At 40.1% G+C, this 17,924-nt stretch overlaps 2 protein-coding genes across 8 annotated transcripts in view; one reads left to right on the top strand and one right to left on the bottom strand.

The window, feature by feature from the left end:
* lrmp (lymphoid-restricted membrane protein) overlaps positions 1-3,851 on the bottom strand; it is a 33,085-nt gene extending 29,234 nt beyond the window's left edge. For both annotated transcript variants that reach the window (XM_069670721.1, XM_069670722.1), the window contains exons 1-3: positions 3,762-3,851; positions 2,076-2,857; positions 1,479-1,589 (exon numbers count right to left, since the gene is read on the bottom strand). In XM_069670721.1, coding sequence (XP_069526822.1) covers positions 1,479-1,589; positions 2,076-2,802 — 838 coding nt within the window. In that variant the 5' untranslated portion in view covers positions 2,803-2,857; positions 3,762-3,851. The remainder of the gene's footprint in view (positions 1-1,478; positions 1,590-2,075; positions 2,858-3,761) is intronic.
* A 1,304-nt stretch (positions 3,852-5,155) lies between these two features.
* bcat1 (branched chain amino-acid transaminase 1, cytosolic) lies at positions 5,156-13,255 on the top strand. 6 transcript variants are annotated; one of them, XM_069671199.1, is made up of 10 exons: positions 5,156-5,185; positions 7,147-7,341; positions 7,776-7,886; positions 8,016-8,135; positions 8,222-8,382; positions 8,488-8,630; positions 8,832-8,917; positions 9,015-9,155; positions 10,159-10,233; positions 13,217-13,255. In XM_069671199.1, exons 1-10 carry the CDS (start codon positions 5,156-5,158, stop codon positions 13,253-13,255), a joined length of 1,101 nt encoding a protein of 366 aa, XP_069527300.1. The 6 variants fall into 6 exon arrangements, with proteins under 6 accessions (XP_069527300.1, XP_069527301.1, XP_069527302.1 ...); XM_069671200.1 differs by lacking the exons at positions 5,156-5,185; positions 7,776-7,886 and having other exon boundaries at positions 7,150-7,341; XM_069671201.1 differs by lacking the exons at positions 5,156-5,185; positions 8,016-8,135 and having other exon boundaries at positions 7,159-7,341.
* The last annotated feature ends 4,669 nt before the right edge of the window (positions 13,256-17,924 follow it).

Genomic DNA, 17,924 nt, shown 5'->3' with positions numbered 1-17,924 from the left:
TGTAGATGTCAGAGGCAGTATCCCAGTTGATCTAGATAAAGCTTCATAAGCGGTGGCAGAGCCAATCAACCTCGGATGGTCTAACAATATCATATGGTTAAGTGGTAGACAGCAAGGGTACTAGCAGGTGTTACGTGTGTAAATAAACAGGGGGATGTCTACTTGAAAACCTGCATAAAACCACACAATTGGGTGATAAGTTATGAAGGAATTGCCTTTAGGGAGCTAAAGAAGGGGGGAGCAAGGTCACCTGCTCAATTGCAAGAACTGAATATATTTCATCCTATGTATAACATCTACAAATTAAATACAGTTAGCCAAGACTTATCAACGTCAAGCTGCTACTTTTTTGTTGCTCGGTGCAAAACGAAAACTCGCCAGTTTCTCATTTTCAATGACTAATCCACAGCAACAGTTCATCTGGTACTGTATATTAAGTGCAGCTCTTCAACAGAGCACACAGAGAACTGAACACTGAGCTGCAGAGATTGTCACCTGCCTGTAAACTGTAAACAAGCACCACGCCTCCTGCTTCCTGTCTGCACACAGCCTCACGCCGTGTGTGTGCTGCAGGTGTAGCTGCTAAAAGTCAACACTCGCGGCACATCCACTCCGTGAACGGACCGTTTGTGTAACCACAGCATTAACCAGCACCAGAACGAGGTGCCGCCAACGAGACGTGATTTTTCCTTTCATAAAGTTACCGTCACCGGGCTGATGATCACACTGATTAAACATACATTTGATCATCATTAACAATGGTTGATGACATACCGTATTAATAACTCAACAGCAGCGGCATCCCACAAGTCTATTAGCATTTGTTTCAGAAAGAACGTGTCGCTCCAACTGTACTCTCTACTGTTTCATGCAGGAGTCTGAACCAAGAGTGACATAAGTAGTAGTGGGGTTTAAACTGTGTTAATCTGGTATAATTTCCTGTATTTTTTTCAAATCGCAATAAATATCGCAGAACAAAAAGTTATCACAATTTATGTTATTTCCCATATCATGAAGCCCTAAAACCAACTACTTTAGAGCCCTACTTTAGAAAGGAATGCCAACACCGGCAAGAGAAGAGACTGTAATGAAGGCTGTCATTAAATCCCATGATGAAAATAAAGAACTGAAATGACTATCTCCTTCATTAAAAAATAAGCCAAATAAATAACAAAATTAAAACAAAATTCCCACCTGCTTCATACTTCAAAGATTCTATACCCCTAACTTACCTGCCGCACAACATGGAACACTCACATAAGCATCAAAAACGTTGAGAAAACACAGAAGTCTCTGAATGATAAGAAAGCCACCTACTGAGAGAAATGCTTGGGAGGCAAAGAGGAAGACAATGCTGATACTATTTGACTATTGGAAGTTGAAAGAATGATTCTAATACACAAAAAAACACTCGAATGCGAGAGCCAACCGCTATTGACTTTGTAACTATATTAGCATGTGTGTGAGTGTGGGCGTACCTCGGCGCTGGGTGTCACAGGCATGGAAGATAGTATCTAGCAGATTCTCCTCACAGATAAGACTGATTTCTGCCATATTTTCCTTCCTGTTTTCAGAGGTCAATGAGGATCCTGGGCATGGATATGACACACAACACACTGAGTACATTGAGTTGCATAGCAAACCAAGCACATGATAAATTTTCCTTCGGGCACAGAAAGGTTAAGACACTCGATCCATAACAAAGTTACATAAGGCAAGTTAGTTTGGGGCTACTCTTAACTCATCAATGGAGCCCCCTTTTAACCTTTGTTAGTCCCTATACAAATAAAATATATAAATAAATAAAGATTCTTGACTCAAGATCGATTTACAACATTTGTTGAAAGCTTTGTAACATTTCCCATTCCTCATCACGGACTGTCGTCAGCAAACTGAAGAACTGCTGATCAAGACCATGTGACGTGGCTAAAAGCCCAGGCAAAACAAATTTGAGTATTATTGTCGAACTACTGTCGCCTTTGTCAAGAAAGTACTTTCACAACTTTCCATTTTTGTTTTCTGCAACTCCGCTGCTACAAAAACTTGCCAACAGGCCATCAGTTGCTCCTACCTACCTCCATCTCCCATAGACAGTCTTTTCACAACCAGGGCTGGATAGGGAAGCTCGCACTCTGTTGAGTTCCCTGTGTCCGCTGAGCAGAAGTTAAGGTTGTAGGTAAGGGTGCTGTGGTTTGGGGTGAAGGTGTGAGACATAGGGGGGCTCCTGCTCTGCCTCTCGCACTCTGGCTGCACAGAATGGGGTCCCTGTGTGAATGTAAAGTAAGGGGAGTCTTTGGACTGGCCTGCAGGTGTCGAACAATACCTCTGCCATGTCTTAACTTTGCTTAAATCACTCCCATCAGCACCTCTCCTCTCTCCAAGAGTGCTCATGATAGTGTATGTGACATTAACTGGCGAGGAGGGATTGCATGCTGGGGTAGAAGGGTTGGACATAGGGACAGAGGGACCTCTGCTGTTCCTTTGGGAAGCAGCAGAGCCCTGCATACCCATCCCTTTCCCTTTCCCTTTCCCTTTCCCCTTCTCCTTCTCCTTCTCCTTCTCCTTCACTCTCTCCTTCCCCCTCTCCCCTTCGTCTCTGTGGATGGCTCCTTTCTTTAGGATTGCCTCCAGGTTGTGCCTGAGGCCACACTGCGGGCTGTCGTAACTACTGGAAGAGAGTTTGGGAATCTGGAATGGTGAATTGGGCTCTCGGTCACCACGCCACTGAATGGTCTGCAGTTTACGGCAGATGCTGTCCACGGGGTTATGGCGACGATTTGACTGGGGCGTGTAATAGTCCATGCTGCTGAAGGCAGGGCTCCAGTGCTGGTTTCCTGGCTAGAGGCGAGGCTGAAGTCTGAGGGAGAGAAGTAGAAAATATTTTAAAATGGGTCAAATGGAGCCGAAAGAAAGAAAGAAAGAGATTATTCTGCTGGTAGACAACAAACAGCGTAGCCTAACAGCATAATGTGCTGGATAACTGGCACACGCTGTGAATATCTGAGGCTGATATGAAAATTTTCAGCTATGGGAAGAAAGGGATTACACAAGCCACCAATACCAAATAGTTACAATTCGTTTTAACAATCCTTGGCTGTAATAGACAAGGGCTCTTGTTTTGAGACCTTTAAAAAAAGCAAAGAAGGAGGCAAAGAGGGACTACAGACAGGAATAAGATGGAGGGAATATGTAAGACAAGGATACATGGGGTGTCAAATAATTACCTTGCTATCAGCAACACTAAATTATGACAAGTGAAATGACTGTAGGACTACATGGAAAACACCAGGGTTTCAGAATTGAACAAAATTGGCTTGTACACGAAGAAAGACAAGACCAAATATGTTCAAATTAAAGCATTGCATATTTAGGCCCCAGGTGTGCAAACGAGCTAATTAGTTCAAGAGTTTGCTTTCGAATTTTAAACAGAAATTTACTCACTAAATAGCCAATTCCGTTTTAGCCAAGTGACATTTAAAATTAGATATAACAATATTTTTTTTATAACAATTCATTTGTAGGATGAGCAACTCTGAAATAACAAATATACGCAAAACAAATGTCTCTAGGACCTGTAGGACTTAGAAGAGAATACTGTCCAACTACGATAGCAACACGACAAAACATTTAGTATTATCTTCGACAGGACACATTTATATCCATACAAATATCGATACCTGATCAATAAGTCTACAAAACACCTGCTGTGTTTCTCTTCCCAATAATCTCTTATTTGTCGGCAGTTGATATATTTTAGTTACCTTGTAACGCTTTTGAGCAAATATCCACGACGAAATGTTTGGTTAACTGTCCAGTTGCATACAGAGAGCACGCGCACAGGTAGTTTCAACAAGCTCAGCGCTCGAGACAGAAAGAGTTAAAACTTCAGTGGGTGTTGACGACTCAAAAAATGAGCCAGCACCTCCTCCCTGTGGCTTGAAGGACACATAGCGATCTAGCAGGCTACAGGATAAATTAAAATATGTTGTGCTATTATTATGAAAAGTTCATTAAACGTTAATGTTGTTTTAGGCTTGTCCATAAGAATAGTACTTTCCCTTTTTTTTAGTGTCTCAACTACTTCTACGAGCCTATTTCTCACAATCACATATACAGTTTAGTGTAACATTAAACGTTTATAAAAGAAAATAAAAGGAAAACAAAACAAAAATAGACAGCCACATTTCCCCTATTGCAGGGACAATGGTATTGTGCCACTGACACACTTCACGGCACATGTGTTGAAATATTAATTGGGTTAGCTTAGATGCATGGTGTCATGACAACCGAATAAGGGGACTTGTTGCACTCAGTAAGCGGTTTAGCAAGTAGGAGTTGAAGGTGCTCAGCTGGTATTCAACTTCCATCACAGCAACGTTTGGGTCAGACGTCTCTACTGCCCTAAAGGTAACTTATCCTACAATATCGATTAGTTTGCTTGACCGAAGATGTGATAAATACTAGTGACGCAGATTTTGTTTTAATCTCGAAAAATGTAAGTAACACAATACTAAACTAAAATACTAAAACGGCCTTATTACTGATATACCTACTTAAAACCCCTATGTGGACGATTATCATTCGTTGTCACCTCTTAGCCCATATGTAAAGCCATTGTTTGTGAAGGCAAATCATTTAGGCTATACTATTTCAATCACAAGCTGTATGTCATTTTACACTTGCATTCAAAAATATAATTGACACAATGATGCCTTCAATATACAAGGTGATGGTTAACTTAAGGGTTGATACAGTGCAAAAAACACTGACATTGAGTTCAAACCAGATAATTGTTAGGTTTTATATACATTTACAATAATCTTGGAGTACTAAAGACAGTCTATGGTGTGTCTGCAGCAGTTCTATGGATGTATATGTGATGTATATGTTTACGTATGGTCTTAGAAATACTGTCAACTCAGTTGCCCTAAATAATAATTTGAAATGAGGACATGGAACATGAGTTAATTGACAAAGGCTATTCTGCTAGATATTTCAACTACCTGTTCAACACGTTATATCACTCCTGAAATATTTCCTGATGCAACACTTAGAGTATTGAAGAGTGTGTATTTAAAGTAGTAGAGTATTTTTTATTGTATTGTTAACATTTTTCAAATTGTTTTCAGGGAATCTGCTTCATTTCCACCCTCCAATGGCTGACAACAGCATTCCAAGCTTTAAGGTAGTGAATCTTGTGTTGTGGCTGTGAGGTTTGTAGAATGGATTGACTCCTTAACTTCAATAGATTTTGTTAAAGGCAGCTGTCTAAAAGCCATTATAATTTTAGAGTACCTACCCTCAGTAGCTGCTCCAGCTGCAGCATCTTCATGATTCCTTGGCTTCTTGACACTTAAAAATCCCCCCTTGTCCTCCTCATAGAAGATATTCCAGAGCTGCTTCTTGTCTTCATGTTATTGAGTGCAGTACTGAGAAGCCTTAAGAGCCTAAATCATTCAACTGTTTTCTTGTTGTGACAACAAAACATTTGAAAAAGTAATCCAATAGATATTCTGGCACTTGAAAAAGTCAATTTGCTGTCAAGCTCTGTGGTCTTTTCTAAGGCATTTGATTTAGCTTGTCTTTCAACAGAATGAAATGCATGATGTTGCCATTTTTTGGTTGTAATGACAAGACCAGTGTCTACTCCTGTGCTTGTTCTCAGCACAATCCACTTTCCCAGCTCACGCTAAGTAGCTGGAGCTTTGCTTGTTTTCTGACCCTGAACGCCTGACCAGTAGACAGCAGGCTCAGGTAGAGATTAGGATGGACATGTGCAGACACACACACCCACACACAGACGCAACACTCACAAGCTTGGCTTCCGTTTGGAGATGTGTCGATACTTTTGCTTCCATTGTTAACTTAATCCATACTTGATCGCTGAAAAAAAAAACTGTCGTGCTGGTAACAGTGAAAAGGGTTTACGGCTCATTATCACAACAGAGTGCAAAAGAAAAAGGAGGATCAAGGCTTACTGTGTTTTTTTGTTATCTTGTGAAATGTTTAAAAATAACAGTTGTCCAATAATGGTGTGCCAGCGGATATTCTTGGCTTTTTTTTTTAGAAAATAAAAAAGTGAAAAAATACCTAAATATGCATATGGGTACTTGAGATTACACTCATAAAACAATCAAAGACAATACAGTGGAAAAACACTTTCCTCTTATAACTTTCACATGGTATTGTACTGTGGTCAATCTACAGCACAGTAATCTGGGATTATGACAAGCTGCCTTCTGCATCCTGAAGGAGGGGATGAAGAGCAGTCTAATCCCAGCCAATTGGAGCAGATAACTATCTAAATGTCAGACCTTAAAGAGGTGTCTGTTTAAGAGAAGGATCACATGACTCTCTCTTGCTGAACAGCAGGAAAGGACAGCACAGCTCTTGATAAATATGACACATATTTCTCAACCTGCTGTTACTGAAGCATCATCATAAAGGCAGTATGGGGACAGAATTGACTCAGACTGGATTACTCATATTCAAGCCCTTGCATGGTTATTTTGACACAATTCCCTTTTGTACCTTCACATGACCTTTGACCTCTGAGAGAGACAGCTTTAATGCGGGTTCACATAAAGTTTCAACCTGCTTTTGATTTGTTGCAGGCACTAAGTTGAACTGTGGCTCATGATGCTTGCAGCAATTTTTGAATTAATCTCTCACAATGTCAGTGTAAGAGCAACTTATGCAGGCCAAAAACACTGGTTGATCCGGATATCAGTTCTAAACCTGCAATTATGCATTTTTCTGGCCACTTGGAGCAGAAACAAGTTCACACTGACACATCATCTCCTCTGTTAGTTGATTGGTGAATTTGTTAGCAAACTGTTGCTTAATTACACAACCAGCAGCTACTGAACAACATTGTTGTTCATATGGAGTCCTGTTTCCTGTTTAGCAAATTTAAATCCATTATTAACTCTCTTTTAGCTTTGTTTTTGGTTTCTACCAATCCCTGAGGAAAATTTCTGCCTATTTTTCAGCTATATCCTTCACTTTGTCCGCCAGCTAGGTTCTTACTGTGATTATTGTATTTGCTGCAGTGCAAGTATTGGATAGATACTTGCATTAAACATTAAGAGTCATTTTCAAATGTTACAGTTTTCTCTGCTGTTCTGTTTCTGTGTTTTTAACCAGGCTGCTGACCTGGTTATCCAGCTGTCCTCCACTCCAAAGACCAAGCCTGAAGTAGCCTCCTTCGGGACTGTCTTCACAGACCACATGCTGACCATAGAGTGGAGTGCGACCGAGGGCTGGCAGGCGCCGCTCATCAAGCCCTTTGGGAATATGTCATTACACCCAGCATGTTCATCACTTCACTATGGCGTACAGGTACATTGAAGGATTCAAACTTTAAAGTAACTTCTTATATATCTGTTTAGCTTGAATAGATAACAATATAATCAAAAGGGTGAAGAAGCTGTGTGTGGAGGCCCTGAGCTGGTGTGGTCTCATATGTTCAGCTGTTGTGAAGCCGTTTGTTATGATGTCATATACTCAGAAACAGCATTAGAGACAGCTTATGGTCATTCAATTCATGGGAAATATTCATGCACTCAGTATGATTGCCACTCGTATAAAATGTTCAACTTCTGTGGTGTTGTGTTGTAAAATAAAACTGCATGATTAGCCTTTTGATCAGCCCAAGGCACAAACACCATTTTAGTTTAGTATTTAGCATTTGGTTTATCAATTGTGATACAGTGAAATCTTTCTTTAGTTTCTTCATGTTTGTCATTTATTCTCTTTTCTTCTCTTCTCACCAGCTGTTTGAAGGCTTGAAGGCCTACCGCGGGGATGACAACCGTCTGCGTCTCTTCAGACCGATGCTCAACATGAACCGCATGTCCAAGTCTGCTAGGAGAGCTTGTCTCCCTGTAAGATGGATGAGAGGAATGAATGGGTGGATGAATGGATGGAAAAGATAGTTGATCTTTCCTCTTGTCTTTTATTTCTCTCCTACTCAACTTCCACTCTCCTTATTTTCTTCTCTGTCCCTCTTCCAGACCTTCGATCATTCTGAGCTGCTGGAGTGTATCAGGCGACTGGTAGAGATTGATCAGGACTGGGTTCCTCACTCAGACTCAGCAGGTCTGTACATCAGACCAACATTTATTAGCACTGAGGTAAGAAGAAGCATGAATTAGCAAAATTTGTGGAGATTTATTTTTTCAATTTTAATGTTATCTATGTATTCATGTGTCCATCATAGCCCTCTCTGGGTGTGAAGAAGCCCGGCCATGCCTTGCTGTATGTGATCTTATGTCAAGCGGGCTCTTACTTCAACAATGAGGCAGAGGCCCTATCCTTATGGGCCGACCCAAAGTACACTCGGGCCTGGGAAGGAGGAACTGGAGATTGCAAGATGGGAGGGTGGGTATGCACATACTCTATGCATGTTTTTAATGCATGGGCTTAATAAGAGCTATTTCATGCAATATAATCATGATAGCATGTGTTGTTTTGGATTTCCTGCAGGAATTATGGATGTTCGTTGTTGGCCCAGTATGAAGCAGTGGATTATGGGTGTCAGCAGGTGTTGTGGCTGTACGGAGAGGACCACCAGATCACTGAGGCAGGAACCATGAATATTTTTCTGCACTGGATCAATGAAATTGGAGGTTGGTCCCACAACAAGAACCCCACTGGGCAAATTACAGGTTCTTTTGCTGCACATAGCTCCAAATCCAGATCTAAAATGTTTTACTAACCTGCCCTCTTCTGGCAGAACAATGTCACTACAACATAATGCCACACAGCATTTCTAGTAATGCTTCCAAATTCGAGGATTTGTTTTGACCTATTAATTTATTCTTTCTCAGAGGAGGAACTTGCAACTCCACCCCTAGACGGTATCATACTCCCAGGTGTAACCCGACAGAGCATCCTGGAACTAACCAGGAAATGGGTGAGAGAGGCATCATAAATGAAAAACATGCATGTATAAATATTACAAATTAGGAAGCATATTTACTCTGGTCCTTTCTGCTCACCTCTGTGCCCAGGATGAATTTCAGGTTACAGAGCGCTACCTGACCATGAGCCAGCTGTGCTCTGCTCTGAAGCAGCAGCGGGTCAGAGAGATGTTTGGCTCTGGTACTGCCTGCATGATTTGCCCCATAGGACACATTGTTTACCAGGGAGAGGTAAGAGAAAGCAGCACAGACATCATGTGTGTATCCCTCTGTTTAGAAATTTGAACCAGAAGATTATGTTTTAAACAAAAATGAATGTTTATATTAACATAATTAGTGGGTTTGATTTATCACTCAGATCCTACAACATTATCCCCTCTTGTTTTTCAAATTAAACAGTAAATAAATAATGTTAAAAAGCTTAGCTGGGGAAATTTCAAATCATTTGAGCATCACCTGTATTCAGTCTTAGCTAATTTTAACACTGGACATTGCAAGCTTTGGTTGTGAATCATGATGTTTCCCTCAAACAATTAGTCGTGTACTCTTTAGATAAGACACTTTACATTGTACTGTAAGTTAAATATTATAAATGGTTTAAAGAAAGAGTTTAACACACTCTTATTCATTTTCTTGTCAAAAGTGAAGCATAGACAATCTTGCAAAACTACAATCTGACATTCTTACTTTTGTTTTGCAAGAGAGTTTTAATGTTATGAGCTTAAAGGGTCTGGTTGCTGAAAAAACAAAACAAAAAGAAAGAGCCAGCCTAGCTGTTTGCCCTTGTTTTGCAGTCTTTCTGCTAAGCTGCTTGCTGTAAGTATTCCCATTTTGATTTGATTCAATTTTCGAAAAGATTTTTCTTTCATAATAACTTAAGGGAAGTTGCACTTTGTTTCTAGAGCCTTTAATTTAATAAAAAAAGTTATGCTAAGTCTAAATTTGATACACTTTTTCTTATAAAAAAAGAAAGTTTTAATACAAAGCCATTAATTTGGAATCGTGTTAAAACTTTAAGATGTTTCGTTTTTTGATGAATGAGGCTCATGGTCTCTCGTGCAAACACGGACAGTTCTCTTTTTTAGAAGGCTGATAGGGCCCTGTGGCGGCTTGCTTTGATATCATTATGTGTTTTCTTAATATTCCCTATGTTTTGGTCATTTATATCGTAACTAGCACACATACACAGAGCCAATTAAATTATTATAATTGTGTGGTTTTGTGTTTTTTTTAGAACTTGCATATCCCCTGTCAGGATAAAAACACACAGTTGACTTCAAGGATCGCAAAAGAACTCACCGATATACAGGTTGGTGGATGCACACACACAAGCATGTGTGCACATATGCAGACACACCAACATCCCACAGATGTTTCCCCTCACTGAGTAACAGCTGGTTGAGCGTCTATGTTTTTTACACTCCTGTCGCCCTTAGGACTCTAATGTCATGTATTAACAGGTGACTTTAGATAAGGCATTCAGTGATGTGATTGTAGGTGAAAAAATCCGACAGAATAAAAGGTTAAAGTGCAAGCTGCAGTCGCTGTGGGACTAACTGATATTGCCTCGAACATTTATACTTATGAGTGCTCACATATTTATTAACCAACAATAAGAAGATTACACTGAAAAATAAGAAGGGAAGACGTAACCTAACTTAACTCATCCTGCATTTCTATCATTGAATTACAGGACTGTTATCTCAGTGGTTATTATGTAACTCAATAAGATAAATGCATTAAGTTGTTATTTCATGAACAAACCCCCATTGGTCCTTTTTCATTGTACACCCACTGCATACATTATCCTGCCTGTAAGTAGATAATAAGTGAAATATCTTGTTAGGTAATGAGTAATGACTTGGTAATATTGTACATGGCCTACAAACACTGCAGTGTATGCTGCACTGCAGGTTTAAACAGATTCATAATGTTCTCTGCTGAAGGCTGACTTTTTGTTTATTGTGCTGTGTAATGAGCCTATTATTAGTATGGGAATGAGCTTAAATGCAATTCTGATTTTCGCACTTGTATTGGGAAAGGGCCTCGTATTGTTGAGATCTATATTAGACTATGGAAGTCTTAGTAAATGTGTACACTGAACCTTTATCTTGCAAAACCACAGCCATTGTTCAGGTTTTTTCAGGCCTTCTATATTAAGTTTCCACCAAAATGTGTTTTAGTTGTACATGTTTAACAGGTAACTTATAAGTAATGTATGTCATACAAAAAACTTTTGTTGCTTTCAGATTATGATTTAAAGAAGCAATTCACTGCTGGTAAAAGCCACAAGTCAGTCAAAGCTGGTATTTTCTGTAATCACTAGAAGCAATAATATTTTAAATTGGCGCCATAGCTGTGGAGAAAGTTGTAGAGCTCATGGTTTCGCCCATTCTATATTCCTACAACACCCAGCATGCAAGCTGTAGTGAAATACTACCGTTTTGCTGCAGGCAATGGGTCAGAGCGGCACAGAATCTGAAATACGACAAGAATATAACGGTGGATTGTTTAAAAAATCTTCTACAGTCTGCAGTCTACATTTCAAACCCGACGATTTTGAACAAGACATGACATTGGATGACGTGTTGTACGTAGTCTGGTGGTTTTCCAGGGCCCATTGAAGAAGTGGATACGTCCTCCAAAGGCACAGAGCGAAATTGCATTTTGTTTCCTACCATAATGGCATTAGCTCCCCATAATAGCATGATAGGACTGAGGGTGAAAATAGGTAAACTGGCCCTTTAACATAAAAAACATAATAGGAAGCCTATTAAACACAAAATACTGGTGTCTAGTTTGGGCCTAACAGTTTGAAGCCTAAGGGTGTCAACTTATGTAACGATTTACAGAAAAACAGAGGGGCTGGAAGAATGTCCTAAAGAATGAATACAAAATTCTTATTTCTTGCCCATTTATTGTCAAGGGTTCCCCCATTATTTGTTTTATATTTCATGTAAACCTACAGTGGGGGTTTCACTCCTATTGGAACCAATGGACTTTAACCTCTTCTGTCTCTCAATCCGTGAATGAACTGAAGAAGCACAACTAAGCTAAAACATGATTTTGGAATTTCTGGTTCGACAAAGTTTCACAAATGAATCAAAAGACCTAAAGGTCATTGTGTCCTTGCTTATTTGTTTTGATGACGATTGACTGATTGTGAGTCACAAACTTTGACTGCATCTGCCTGAACGTCCTCTAAACATTTAGATTATTTGATGTGTCTTATCTCTTCGTGGTGACTTTTATCTCTTTTCCTTTGCTTTGTCTCTCTCTCACTCTCTTTACTTTCTGTGCTGCATCTGTGTTTTTGTTGTTTTGTGTTTCTGGTCAGTCCGGGCCAGGCGATTATCATATCTGCTCGCTCCATCGTTAAGACCTTGTATGCATGCGTGATGTGTGTTGTGAATGGATGCAACAAATCTTTATAACAGATAACATCTTCCTTAGTCCACAGAGCCTCAGAGAGAGACCGTTTCCGGCCTAATGCTGGAGTGTGTAGAGTTGGAGATAGGGGCAAGACAAACTCCTGAATTCTCTCATTAAGCTCGCTGTAATTGCACAAACCCAATTATTGCCTCAGCCTTTTGTGATCTTCAAAGCCAAGATGCTGCAAATGAAGCCTCGAACAAGTGGGTGAGGAGGAGGAGGAAGAAGATTTGAGGGGGGAAGCGGCGGCAGCGAAGCTTAATGAACAATAAAATCGACAAAACGCTGGAAAACGCTGCGCTTCTTCCACAGCGCTGTTAAATCTGTTGACATTTCATTTGGAGGGAAGCAGTGCAGTGTTATCCCCCCACACACACACTTCCCCCCGCCCCTCTTGAAGACAACATTGTGCAACAAACAAATGAGTGGTCTGAGGCAGCAGATGAAAGATGGGTTTACTAAGTCGCCCTGCTGTTCCTCTTTCAAGTTAATTAGAAATCACATTCTTTTGTTTCCCCTTCGCAGGCGTTTATTTACTTTCTCACTTCGACCATTAGAACAAATTTGCAACATGAGACACAAATAATTGGATTTGTCTGCGCGGCTGTCACGGATTGGGGAACATTTTGTTTTGATTTTTATTATAGTTCCTTTTCTCTGTTGTGTTGTGTTCTGTTGGTGGCTGAGTTTGCAGATTTGCTTACGGATATTTGATTTCATTTTTTGATTTGTGTTTTGCTCGCAATTAAGCAGCGCCGAGCAAGTTTAGCACTTAGTGATGTGAGATTTTCTTTACTTCTCAGGCCCCAGAAGGCCAAAGTCTCTCTTTTGACCTTTCCACGACCTTTGCTTTCTTACAGTATGGACGCATACACAGCGACTGGACCTTCCTGGTGTAGCAGTGAAGAAGAATCCTGGAACACACACATGCACAAAGACGAGTGTGTGTACAAGCAGGACATACGATAATGCAACAACCAAAGACATAATCTACTTGTATTTATAAAAAAACAATGTAGGTGCAATATTTGTAAGCTAATTGCAATACACTGTTACTACTACTTTGTGGCATTAATGTCACACCACTTTGGCTCCTTCTAAACTTAGACTAATAACAAACACACAACTGTCCAAATAATTAACAAAAGTAGGCTAATGTCTCATGCAATACTGCACAATAACTTACAGTAAAGCAGCCACCATGGCTTATTCTGCTGCTTCTTATCTCTTTTCCAACCAAACTCAAACGTGTGAAGAGAATTTGTAACACTGTGCTAGAGTTACAAACCAGCTAAAGGGGGAATTTAATTTAAGTTTTTGTAAAGGTATGATATGAAAACATTGTTTTGTGCTGTCCAAAAGTTTGACAGTTTAACCGAGTGGTGCAAAGAGATATGTGTCTTTTGATTTTAAGGATATGCTATTATCATAGTCTATGCAGCTTCACTTAATGTGGTCATGCTAATATCTAACATTTAAACACTGATGATTATGTAATAATTAATTAAATTAAATTTGTATTATATTAATATTAGACAAATCAATACGTAACATACTTTAGTTTCTTTACTATTGTAAGGAACAATTGAAATGTCCTAAAGTTTGTCTGTATAAGGTCTGTGTTCAGGGGATTACAAAACAGTGCGTCTCTGAAAATATAGCACAATAAATGTTCAGCCTATCAATGCACATTTGCACTCATTTAAAAGGGACCCTCATACTTCCATATAAATGCTGTAATGATTTTTTGGGATTATTACATGAAGGCTTATGTCCATAAGTTATAATACTGTGTTAAATATTGTCAATAAAGACCCAGAGGAACTCAGTCACTACTGTATCTCACTTTAGGACCAGGTGCAATAAAATAGTCCCTACTTTCTGAGTACTTTTCAAAGTCAGGAACTTTGGGTGCGAGCAAATCTCTTCTCAGACGTTTCCAAAATCTTTAATAATGCTGAGGATTGCAAGTGTTTTACTGACATCTTACACACACACACACACACACACACACACACACACACACACACACATAGAGAACCTGGAACAGAACCAAAGCCATCAGCATAATGGAGTCATAACAGAAAACCATCAAACCGGAGAGCCCTTGGCTGTTTGGCTCTTCACACACGTGAACGCTTGCACATACACACACATTTGCAGGCTAATTAAGGGTACAATGTAGTTTAAACATGAAAACTCAGGAGGTAAGTTGTGTCCACTACTAAATTCACGACTCATTTACGAGGATCTTGTCTTTAGAACTGCTTTGCCTGTGCTTGAAGTGGATGCACACATGTGTGAATGTGTGTGTGTTTGCGTGTGCATGTGTGTGTGTGTGCGAGGGGTTGCCCAGTGGCACGCTGGATGATTTTTGGCTCTTTGTGAAGACAGCTCATTTTGGCAGCAGCTTGCTCCTTGTGTGCAGTGGCACAGCTGGTCTAGAGCCCAGCGAGTGCACACACACACACCAACACACACACAAAACACATACTTCAAAATGCCAAATACCATCTAGGCTACTTAATCTAGGCCACTGGTGAAATCACCAAAGCATGTATCCCAAAATCTTACAGTCAAGTGTAGACTCCTATCTTTTCTATCGTTTGCTATCTCTTTCAATTAACAGGCCACAACAGTTGGTCAATTATCATTAGCTATAAATTAGTTTCTCCAGCTCTTCACTTCATTATTCGCCCACAGGGATCTTTAGAATTACACCTAATCTAATCTAAATGACATGTAGACAGGTGAGGACACATTGCGTGATTGTTTAAGGGCATGTTGGATGTTCTGGAACTATCCTGGGACCACAGGATTACATATTTGAGTTGTGATTTCATTGATACTCACTTCGAGTTGACAAGTGTTGATTGGACATCGCTTGTCATCACAAAAAGTCGATGAGCCTCTGAGGCAAAAATGTGTTACTTAGTGTTAAAGTATCTGAAGTGAGGTGATGGAAACACTGGCACTGTGCCGATTTAGCAAAGTCAGAGGTTTGATTCTAAACGACCTTAATTTTCCGACATTTCTGACACAATATTAGCGATATAATGTTGGAAAACAATAACAAAGTGTAAACAAAAGTGCAAAGTGTACTGTAAAAAAATATGAAACTGCTCCTTCCATCTGATTAGACCATGAAAGCAGACAGTACACATATACATCCACTTATCTCAGTTGAATTTATTGAGCATTATTGGCTTAATAGTTCAGTATATGTTGCCAAAGTATCTTACTCTCCATTTCTTTCAGCTCATGGCCTTCTCCCTCCAGGTCCTCCATGTCTTTCATTCTCTCTCTCCCTTATCCTCCCTCTCTCCCTCCCTCACAGACACCAGGGACCCCGGCAGGCCGCTCCCATTCAGCCTGGAGACGCCGATGATGTTTTAATTGTCACTTCTTGTTAAGGCGGCCATGACATTCACGTGGGGACAGAGGGGAGGCGGTCGGCGTAATCAGAGGAAATGGAGAGAAAGAGAGAGAGAGAGAGGGAAAGAGAGAGAGAGATGGCACCCATTCAGCTACTAAGAGTGGTATTTGGCTCTGAGCAGTGTGGCTCCTTCTCCCTCTACCCTCTCTCTCACCCCGCCGGGGCTTGATCTGATTTGACAAGCGCAACGCTGTCATCTTGAGTTTGTCCAATTTGAAATTCTAATTAATGAACTCGGCGCCACTTTGTGTTTTTGTCGTTGTTGTTGTGCTCTTCCTCTTCTTCTTCTCCTTCCTTCCAAGGCCAGTTTGTCTTCTATTTGTCTTTTCTTTACCCTTCCCTCCTTCCCTCACTCCTCCAGCCTTCTTCGGAGGCGTCGTGGCTGCAGAGGCCGCCGGCCGCACTGAGTGAGATTGTGGTCTCACACCATAGCAGATGATATCAGTGGCTTTGGGTCACCCAATTAGAATCAAACTGTGTGTGTGAGTGTGTTTACTCTGTGGGTGTATCGCTGTTGTACATATGTGTGTGCCTACTTGTCTCAGTTGTGTTTCTCTCAGAATCCTAATGAGGAAGCAGAGAGAGCTGTGATGGCTGCTGACCGCTGATGCTGAAGGGCAGAGAAGTGGTCAGTCTCTCTTTCCAAAACTTCACACATTCAATGTGCGCTCAGAGGAAATCTCCATCCTAATGTTCTTTAACACTTTTCAAACTGCATTTGTACGCAACTAATCAACATATGTCTATCACAGCTATAATCTCATGACACGAGGAAGAACTTCGACCTCAAGTATTGATGGAACGAAGACTTCTTTCCATCCATCCAACCACTATCCTTACTGTTCAGGGTCGCTGGGGTTTATTTATGGAGATTTACACTATAGAATTGCAGTGAGATGAGTACAATGCAACAACAGTATGAATCTTAGTTGATTCAGGTCTATTGTAAGTAGTGTGAAATACCATTCACTTCCTTGTTTTGAGTGGAACACCACAGGGAGCTGTTGGTGAACGCACAAAGTTTGCCACTCAGAGACATAATTCAGCGTAGTGCTTTCTGGATTACATATTTTTCTCAACATAATGAGGACATATTTAATAAATATATTATTAAGTCAAAACGGGATGTTTCTACTGATCGCATCTGTGAAACAAGTACTGACAAGATTTTTTCTTTGTCTACAGTATATAATCCATCTTGTAACATGACATCCAGTTGTAGCAAGCATGATTTACCTTTTATAACAAGGTAGCTATGCCCTAAATCCATGGTTCTCAACTGGTGTGTCGGGACCCAAAAGTGGGTCATGGAGCTGTTTTCAGTGGATGTGCTCGAAAAAAAAAAGATTGAAGGCTCTCCTATGACGCGCGTACCGTCCAAGTGCACTTTATTCACACTCCATGTATCCACTGATTGGATAATCCCAGCTACAGTTACATTTACATCCTGAAACTTGATGAGCCCTACAGTAGTTGCATTTATTTTGCACTTTTTTTAATAGTTTATTTGTGATGAAAAAAGGCTGCTAATTGAATTCATTCTAGAGGGAATATTTTCCTTGACCTGCCACCTCCTCATTTTGATTATGACTATGATACTGATATGTTTTGTGATGTTGACATACTGTGATGTTTCATTTCTGTATCAGAAATTTCAGGAATTTGGGTCGTGATTTGTCATTGGTGGTGGTGGGTCCTGAGGCTAGACCAGTTGAGAACCACTGCCCTACATTATACCCTGCTTTAATCTTCTAAACGGGACCTTACTTTAAAATTAAAATCCTTCTATTTAGAAGGTGACAACAAACTAGCAATTAAGACCATAAATTCTTTATAAAAAAGTGAGGAAATAAATCCAGAGGGTTGAGAGTAATTTTCTCAAAAGCTTAAATACAATTAGACTTTTTTTGGAACAATGGAACATTTGGAACAATGCAGGTTTAAAGCATCTCCACATTAGCTTCACCTTTCACACCCTGAATTATCCACTTTGTATCAACACACTATGGTTGATAAGTTGATTATAAGATGATTTTTTTGGCTTTTGCCTTTATTGTATAGGACACCTGAAGAGAGACAGGAAATGTGGGGAGTAGAGAGTGGTAGACCAGGAGATGAGCCTGCAATCAGTG

This window comes from Semicossyphus pulcher, unplaced genomic scaffold (assembly GCF_022749685.1).
Source record: "Semicossyphus pulcher isolate SPU_LCO1_2020_fin unplaced genomic scaffold, fSemPul1.0.p SCAF_20, whole genome shotgun sequence".
In the NCBI taxonomy this organism is placed as follows: domain Eukaryota; kingdom Metazoa; phylum Chordata; class Actinopteri; order Labriformes; family Labridae; genus Semicossyphus; species Semicossyphus pulcher.
Note: the sequence above shows the minus strand (reverse complement) of the source record. Positions and strands in the feature narration are given on the sequence as shown.

Bases quoted from the DNA above. Each gene is read 5' to 3' on its own strand.
- bcat1 (XM_069671199.1), top strand. From the start codon at position 5,156: ATGGCTGACAACAGCATTCCAAGCTTTAAG. The intron at 5,186-7,146 runs GTAGTGAATCTT...GTTTTTAACCAG, and splicing joins ACAGCATTCCAAGCTTTAAG to GCTGCTGACCTGGTTATCCA. The intron at 10,234-13,216 runs GTTGGTGGATGC...GCTTTCTTACAG, and splicing joins AAGAACTCACCGATATACAG to TATGGACGCATACACAGCGA.